Here is a 9,374-nt window from a genome sequence, read left to right on the forward strand (position 1 = left end):
AAAATCAACAAAAAAATGCCGGATTTTTTATCCGTTTGAAGTTTGTTAAATAGATGTCCGTTATATCATGGTTTGTTGTATTTAACAGCTCTGAAAAATTCCGTTGAATTGGGCATTATAAGGTAGTTCGTTCACGTATCTGAATTAAAGTTCTGTTTTACGGCCAAAAGTGGAAATGTCTGTCGGACTGACAGTAGGGCGGCTCGTGGTCTGACGGACTCATGACGGTTTAATTGGAGGTCGGCCGAACCCTGAAAACGATCCTTAGAACTTAAGATAAAGGAGATTTCGGGTTATTTACCAACTAACCTCACCAATGATCTTTGCACGCACTTCGATATTTGACATTGGCCTCTGCAACGAAACTTTTTTTAAATTTATTTTATCACAGAATGAGAGTAACATATTTCGCTCACTCCTTTCAAGAACGTCATAATTAAAAAAAACTTGATTTTTCAGGAAAACGTTTTTAAAGTTTAAAAACATAATACAATGTATTAAAAATAAATATCAAGCCACTTGTTGAACTTTTTACTGTGAAACAGATTTTTTTAAGGTAAAACTGATAGTTTTTTCTGCATTAGAAAAATATTTAGTATATTTCAAAAAATAAATAAACAATACCTTTTCTTCAAAATGCATAAACAACACTAAATGGGATATAGTGCATTTTCTAGGCATTTCGAAAACATGCACAACTGAAAATTGTCGATTTTTTGTTTATGACGTTCTTGAAAGGAGTGAACGATTTAATAACAAATTGAAGTTATGGTTGTTGCGTTTACCTAGCGCTATTTTACTCACAACATTTTGAGCGTGTCCAAATACTGGTTCACAAATTTGGATTTCTAACCTTAGGAGTTATATTTACATTTTTGTTTTTTATTTATAAATCTCATGACACAGCACATGTTCAGTTTGTACAGTTCATAACAGCCATCTATGTTAGATTGAGAAAGTTTTTTTTAGCACAGACCCTTTATTATTTGTATGCAAGATCCGAACCCCGGATGTATATTACATACTGAGAAACACCCGAAAACATGATTTTTATTTCTTTTTATGTACCGTAGAACGGGGCTACTTGAACTTTGATGTATTACTTGAGCCCAGTACAAAAAAAAATCTCAAAAAAAAATTGGTCTAAAGTAATAAACGCATTGACATGATTCATTGTTTCCCTGACAGGTGACACTTATTGTCACGATACTTTGATCGATACCACGATCTAAATATTTTTTGTACTGGCTCAAGTAACACATCAAAGTTCAAGTAGCCCCGTTCTACGATAGCTTATAATTTTCCAGTTATTTTTTACGACATTTTGAGTATGTCTATATACTTGTTCACAAATCTGTTTTTTCTAACCTTCTTCAATTAAAAAAATATTTACAACATTTTGAGTGTGTCCAAATAATTGTTCACAAAATCTGGATTATCTCCAATTACAGGAGTTATTTTCATATTATTTTTTGAAATCTCATCAAAGATGAAGAAGAATATGGAAGTCTGGGCATTTACGGGGCTTACGACCGTCATAGGCTGGTTTAAGTGATCACTTTACACACGTGTAACATTCACCAATTCTACCCATTATTGACAACCACACTACTCAAATTCTTGGAAGTTCTATATATATGAACCAATTTAGAAACCTTGTTCATGAATCACTAGAACTTCACTAGAGACATCTATTGGTGAGATGTAAAGAAGCTTTTTATTAAGCAGAAACTCTTATATTAGTATGTGAGATCCGAATCCTGGATTATAATCACACACATGAGAAACGCCAGAAAATATCATTTTCATTTTTATTATTAAGCTAATAATTTGACCAGATAAATTATCTGGTCAAATTATTAGCTTAACAATAAAAATGAAAATGATATTTTCTGACTTCAGACTTCCATATTCTTCTTCATCTTTGATGAGATTTCAAAAAATAATAAAAAAATATTATTTTCAAAAAAAAAATCACTCGAATCTTTTTTGTTTAAACACGATTAAACGAAATTTCGATGATTTCACAATGATGATTTTACACAGAATTTCTATTTGGAATGAAAATAATTGCTCAAATTAAAGAATTAAATACGCTAATCAATTAAATGGCCACATATCAATTAATACGTCAGTAACTTTTTTACTGTTAAAAAATTAACATTTACTTTCACCGGATTTACAAATATAAAATGAAATTGATTAAATACAAAATTTCATCAAGTTTTTATTTTATTACTATTTTAATCATGTACAAAACTATGTCCGCCTCCGTAGTGCTATGAGCAGAACGCTCGGCTACTGTTCTAGAAGTCCCGGATTCGATTCACAAGGGAGGTCAAATAAATATAACTGATTTTATCACTATAATATTTAATCAATATTACCCTGGACTGGTACCTGAAGCGGAGAACTGATCACCTTTCCTTCGTGTGTCAACGATCAGGATAATATTGCGCTTATATGATGCAGTGCCCTATGCATTGGGTTGCGGATAAGGGTTCGAAGAAGAAGAAGACACAACCGTATTTGATTTTTTAAACCTTTAATTTTGAAAGAGGATTTTTACCGGCGCAGTGCGCCGTTCATTATCTAGTGAGTATGCAAGGATTGCTATAATTGACTGGATCTTTGATCCCGAGAACAATCGCTCGCAAGGATAACGCACCGAAAAACAATTATTAGGTACCTCGCTTACATGTGTACACCTCAGTCTGCAGCCACTTACCTCCTCGCGCTTCTTTCTCCCCTGGTACCTGATACTCCCCAATACGCAGGAAACGGCACAATTAAACAAAATTAACTATGCAAAGGTTAAATGCCCGATTATTTTAGAATTGCCTGGATTCGATCGATGCCTGTTTTTTTTTCAATCCACTTTTGGCAACATTAAAGTTGAATATTCTAAAGACAATTTGTTATGTTGTAAATGTAGTTAAGGGGAACTTTGAAATGGTTTATTATTACAATTTACAACATGTATAATTAAAATGTGTTATTTTGAAATTGACTTTTTTGGAAAACTCGGTTATATCATATTTACGTTCATATTTGGTTACAGAGAGTACTGGATGATTTTAAATTTAGTTTAAACAATTTTCGCTCAAATAGGTATAAAACTATAATATTTTAGACGGATCATATTTTTTTAAATTATGGTTTGGTCCAAAGATTTTTTTTTTTATTAAATTATTTTTGATATCTCAACAAAATTTATTTGATGGTTATTTGGAAGTCTGTGTATTAGTTAAATATTCATTATACAATTTATTGCTAAATATTTGTCTTATATATTTTGTTTTATATTTTGTCCGCCTCCGTAGTGTAATGGTCAGCACGCTCGGCTACCGTTCTGGAGGTCCCGGGTTCGATTCCCAAGGGGGGTAAAATAAATATAAGTGATTTTTTTCACTGTCATATTTATTCAATATTACCCTGGACTGGTGCCTGAAGCTGAAGGCTGATCACCTTTCCTTCATGTGTAAACGATCAAGATAACACTGCGTTTATATGACGCAGTGCCCTATTGGGGTGCGGATAAGGGTTTTATTATTTATTATATATTTGTAATATATCGTTAAATACAATTCAACCATCAGTTATTACATAAATTAATATCTTCTTAAAACTGAATGATTTTTGTTTCTAATAACACCCTTAATTTCTTCAAAAATATAAATGATAAAATGAAAATAAAAATAAAACTTCAAACGAATAACGCCTTTATTACGTTATTCATTCAAAAAACTGAAATTTTATTAATAAATAATGTATTTGCTTTTTATAAACATTTTTTCAATGATAAACACAAATATTTCCAGTTTCGTATTAAACAATGCACTTTGTACAATTTCATTATTTTAAGGTAGGTGTAACCTTAAGCTGCTCGTACCTGAAAAATGGAATTGAGTTGTAAGGGACCGCAGACCATTTTACTTTATTTTTATGTTATTTAATGTACAATCAAATATTGTAAAAAAATATATACATATATATATATATATATATATATATATATATATATATATATATATATATATATATATATATATATATATATATATATATATATATATATATATATATATATATATATTTATATATAAATATATATATATATATATATATATATATATATATATATATATATATATATATATATATATATATATATATATGTATATATATATATATATATATATATATATATATATATATATATATATATATATATATATATACATATATATTTATATATATATATGTATATATAATATTAACTATTAAGATAAATGATATTGCTGTCGAAACCGCGCTACGTGCATCGCTATGCATGTTTTTAAAAACATTTCTTTGAAAATATTCAAGGACATTTTTTAAAGGATCAAAAAATAACCCACATCTCTGACTTTGTCTAATTATGTCAATCATTTTCACAGGCAATATCATTACTAGGAACCGCGGTATATAAAATATTCTTTAAATGATGTTTATTAAGACGTCTCTAAATAAAATGATTAGTAATTACATATCATTAGTGTGATAATTAGCGGAAAAATAATTATAGTCCGTCTTCAACTATATTTGTTATTTATACTTATTCGTATATGAGAATTCGTATCATAGAATCGTATATTTATATTCATTAAAATGTGGAGGCCTATAAAATTCATATGGCAAATATATTATGGCTTAACGGGAAAGGAAATGGAAGAGAAAAAGTGGGTACTAAATGAGAGGAAAAGAAGAATAGCAGCAACGCCTGGGGTACTCAAAGTTGCATATCCGTACTCGTACTAGTTTGGATAATTTGTAACTAATTTATTTGTCTGTTGTAATTTCGTTTTTCTGTTAAAATGTACAAGTTCTTATGTTCATACATATAAAACGATTTTTTATTTTTAGGTATCTGATTTGGGAATTTAACGGAATTTAGTTAGAGTTTGAGTGCGCAACTCCAAGTTCCCTAGCCATTACTGTAATAAACTAGTATTCTTTCTTTGTTTTCTTTCCCATATAGCAGTACACACTCTAAAATCTTTGAATTTAGTCAAATACATTCCATTCTCACCTTCATATGATTAACTTAACGCTTCATCGTTTTTTTTTTTAATTACCTAACGTCCAAGTGACTCTAGCTACAGCTTATGCAACACCGTTTATCATGTCTCTACTCAGGCTTCAACTTTATAAGTTTCATAGCCTATGCCTACTTGTGAGTGGATTTACTCTTTATGTTTAAAGTTACTATAATTTCATGTAATTCATAAACGAAAATTCTAGGCAAAAACACTCAACGCTTCATCGATCCGTTGAGATACCTTATGTACCATCTAGGTGTGGATAGGGATTAAATAAAAAAGATTTAGTATTACAGCTTATATAATATTTAAGATGTATTTTTTCCTATTTATATTATATTTTTTCATGTACTTATGATTTTTTTATGATTAATATATTTGATGGGAAATTCTCCTTAAAAGTGGTCCCTTCAACCTTTATTTTTATTGATATTTATTTAATGAATAATATTTTACAATAAAGAAATAGCGCAGCATTTTTGTACTAACTACTTTTTTAAATTTACTGCAAAAACCATGATTATTTTTATAGTCTTTTTGTGTAGATTTTATCATTAACTTAAATTGATGTATGTAGGTTTCTGTAATGATATTTGGGACACATTCAAAAGCGTCTTAAGTGTGTCGATTTACACAGAAAAAATTTATGCGTATATACATATTTAAATTCGTACAAAAAATCAAGTAACTTACCGTATTTTGCTCTTCAGCAGCCAATTTGTGACGTGCATTTTTTTATTCGAGTTAACAGTAAAATGATTTATTAATAGATAAGTACTTCAATTTACAAGTACATATGTCTGTTAAGTATAACTATTTACGTATTAATTTATTTCGATTCGCGAGTTGTTGAATTTGATGTTTCAATTATTTCAAGATTATCTTGAGTCGTTCTGATAAATAAAACATAATAAAATCAGATTGAGGTCCCGTAGTTAGTGTCGTGGAGTCCGAGTCAGTGTGTGGATCGAGAACACTTTTTTTCTAATACCGGGCTGTTTGTTTGCCTACGAAAATAGTATGAATTTTAAATTTCTTATGTTTTTTTTGCTGATAGCACATATAAACTTTATAAAATAATTCTCAAACTCAGTTTTTAACCACTTTTATTTTTGGTATTTTTTTATATATCATCCTGACAAATATAGTTGTATTCTTACATATAGTACATATAAAGTAATATGTATCCATTCCTAAAGTTGACAAGATACTTGTCGAACAGGTTTGGGGTAAAAGTACTCAAATTAAAGTGGATGAAAACAAAGTTTGAGTTTCATTTTAAAGTCATAAAAAATATAATTTTATAAAATAGTATGATTTTTTTTATAACAACTGAATATTGAAGTATATAACTTTTTTTTTCTTTTACTGACCCTTATACTCACGGACTTGTGCATAGGACACTGTATTTATGACGTGCAGTGTTTTCTTTGATCGAAATTTGTGTTGGATGAAGGTTATGTGTACTTGTGTACCAAATTGTGAAATTGTAAAATTTATGTACCGAGGTACGTCATATGAATATTATGACATACAATTATATTACATTTACTACCACGTTTCTGGAAATGGATCCCAGGACCTTTTGTACAGTAGTCAAATATACTAATCACTACGCTACGGAAACAGATAAATAGGAGCTGAAAATAACTATCAAGCATTGTTACTATTTTAAATGTACTACCAGGTAATATTTTGTGATGATTTTATTTTCTGTCAGAAACAAATTTTGGTGGAAATAATTTTGTTATCATGTCGGTATTGGATAGGAAATATGAAATAATTAATAAAAATAACAAATTTAAATTCAATTTTAGTATATTTACATATATTTTATAATCTTAAATAACTATTTACAGATTATACATAGTTGAGTATCATAAAGGTACAAATTATTATACAGTCTCTATATAAAGTAATACTGGTGTGGAAATAATAAATATTTTTTTTTTTTTTTAAAACATTAAATTATAGGATACGGAATGAATGATTTATTTTGGTAGTTAAAATGAGTACCTATTTAACTGATATAAAAACGGAGAATGATAAACATTACTTGCATAGAATACAGATGTCCCAAATTAGCAAAAACTAATCTGAATAACCTTTTAAATTACTCAATCCCGATATTTATTTGATAAAATTTTAAAGACTGAATATTTTGGTATAAAATGAGTGGGAAGCTCGAAGGAGCCAATATTTTTAAAAAAAAATTACATAAAATAATCTAACACTGTAACAAATATACTGGCTTGAGTCACTGGCTTTTCGTTAAGTTTTGTGTAACAGAACACCGTTCAAATACAAATTAAATAAATTATTAAAATAAATTAAACACTGATTCTAGAATTTCACTAAATTTAGTAACTCTTATAACGAGAAAACAGGTAACTTAAAAAATTATTTGAAATACATTTTCATATTATTTTTGAATAATCTGTTTGAATAATTTTGAGCAATATAATAAAGTGATTGAATGACAAATTGAGCAAATTCGTTGGAAAGGTTTCATAATATTATATATTAATTACATGTTTTATAATATTATGATTTTTTTCTTAAGTACCGAAGATTTTGGCAAGAGTTCCGACTGCTATATATTTATTAAATTGGCTACTTATTTAAAGTGACTACTTTGTTATAAATATTTTAAATTAATCTACCTATTGCAAAAGTTCATAAAGTGCTGTGATATACGTTTGCGCCATTTGTAAAGTTTCATATTTTGATAGTTGTCTGTCGCTGCCAAGGGAAGGAAGGTACGTCCTAAGTCTGTCGAAGGCTTTGTTAAGGTTCTGCATTCTTCGTCGTTCCCTCGCGTTGGCCGCCAGTCTTCTTCTTCTCATGACCAGAGGACTGACCACCTTTCCTCTTCCTCGGCCCCTTTTTACTTCTCCGCCGAACTCCTCGCCGTACAAGGCTTCATCTCCCGAATCCTGCATGAGGCTGTCATCGTCTCCGATGTCTTCCATGAAATCTGCATCGTCTCCTTCGAGGGTCATTTTAAAAGAATTATCGTTATCTAACGCGTTTTTGGTAACTTTAGGAGATTTTACTTTGATTTTGTTGATATTTCTTTCATTCTTCAAAGGGTTATCGAGGGTTGGGAGTAAGTCTGATGAGTAGAATTCTCCGGTGAACTGTTGGTTTGGGATGATTCCTCTGTAAGCGATGGTGTTCGAAGATGGGATCAGAGTTGTGAAGTGTTTGTCGTGATGCTGGATATGTTCTTGGCTTATGATTTGAGATTCGTGGGCTTCGGCTGGACTGAGGGACCTATAACTGTCTCCTGGAGATGGAGTAGCAAGATCCGAACAATCTCCGTATCTCTGAAGAAGATCAGCCGGCTGCGGGGCTGGATATTCCAAGGAAACATGACCGGAATCAGGAGATCTCGGATATGAATACGACGATGAAAAATACGTTGACAGATTATCGTTGACATTGTAAAGGTCTTGTTTGGGACCACTGGGATACAAGTACCGATGTCCATACATTTCGGTAGCCATCACTTCAAAGTTCAAAAATTAAAATTTAAAACACAGAAAAAACACAAACACGATAAAGTCTTCAAAAATGTTTTTCACGTCACTCTTCAATAACAATCAGAAAAGGAGACTCGAAGAATTTGTCGAGCCAAGTTTGATTTCGGAGCTTTTTCAAGTCAACTTCGCGAAATATTTTACGATAAAAGCTTAGCCAGTGAAATCTACAGATGCAAGCGTCACTCGGACAAAAGATGTTGCCACTGCGCCGGTCGAAGCGGCATTAAGCTCAGTATGTTACCTGTCCAATTTATATAGCCTCTTCGTAACATTAAACACACGTGAGGAACAATCTGCACACGCCCACACTTTTAGCAGTCGCGGGGAGCTTTGTTAAAAAAACCTTTTCATTCCGAAGGGTGCATTGAGTAATGGCTTTTATACAAAGGACTTTTTGAAAGTGAGCCATTATTTAACCAGATGGTCTTGTTGCATGCGGGAAAGTGAGGTAGTATATGTGGAGGGTGTGGGAAAGAAAGAGAGGGATGTATGCAGTTTTAGCGCCGGTTGTAAGGGGTGCCGCAACCGAAGAGCGCCAATAACAATTAGCCGCTAACAGGTGCTGAGTTGAAGTCCTTTTTTCGATAGGTATTTTTTGATAAGGATAGGGAAAGTGCGCCAACTACCTTTACATGAAAAGATCTTCTATATTCAAATATGTTAATAATTATTGACGAGAATTATGATACATCAAGGAAGAATATAAATTGTAATCTAAGAATAACAGGGCTTTTCGCTATTTATTTTT

General features: G+C 30.7%; 1 protein-coding gene across 1 annotated transcript; it reads right to left on the bottom strand.

Annotated features, from left to right (window-relative positions):
• Positions 1-6,881: 6,881 nt before the first annotated feature.
• Positions 6,882-8,813, bottom strand: LOC148308097 (uncharacterized). Its single transcript, XM_088262265.1, has one exon. It carries the CDS (start codon positions 8,588-8,590, stop codon positions 7,745-7,747), a length of 846 nt encoding a protein of 281 aa, XP_088118391.1. The 5' UTR covers positions 8,591-8,813; the 3' UTR covers positions 6,882-7,744.
• Between the last annotated feature and the right edge of the window lie 561 nt (positions 8,814-9,374).

The sequence above is a fragment of the Brachycentrus maculatus genome, unplaced genomic scaffold, assembly GCF_059751285.1.
Source record: "Brachycentrus maculatus isolate JH-2025_06_01 unplaced genomic scaffold, ASM5975128v1 h1tg000176l, whole genome shotgun sequence".
NCBI classification, from domain to species: domain Eukaryota; kingdom Metazoa; phylum Arthropoda; class Insecta; order Trichoptera; family Brachycentridae; genus Brachycentrus; species Brachycentrus maculatus.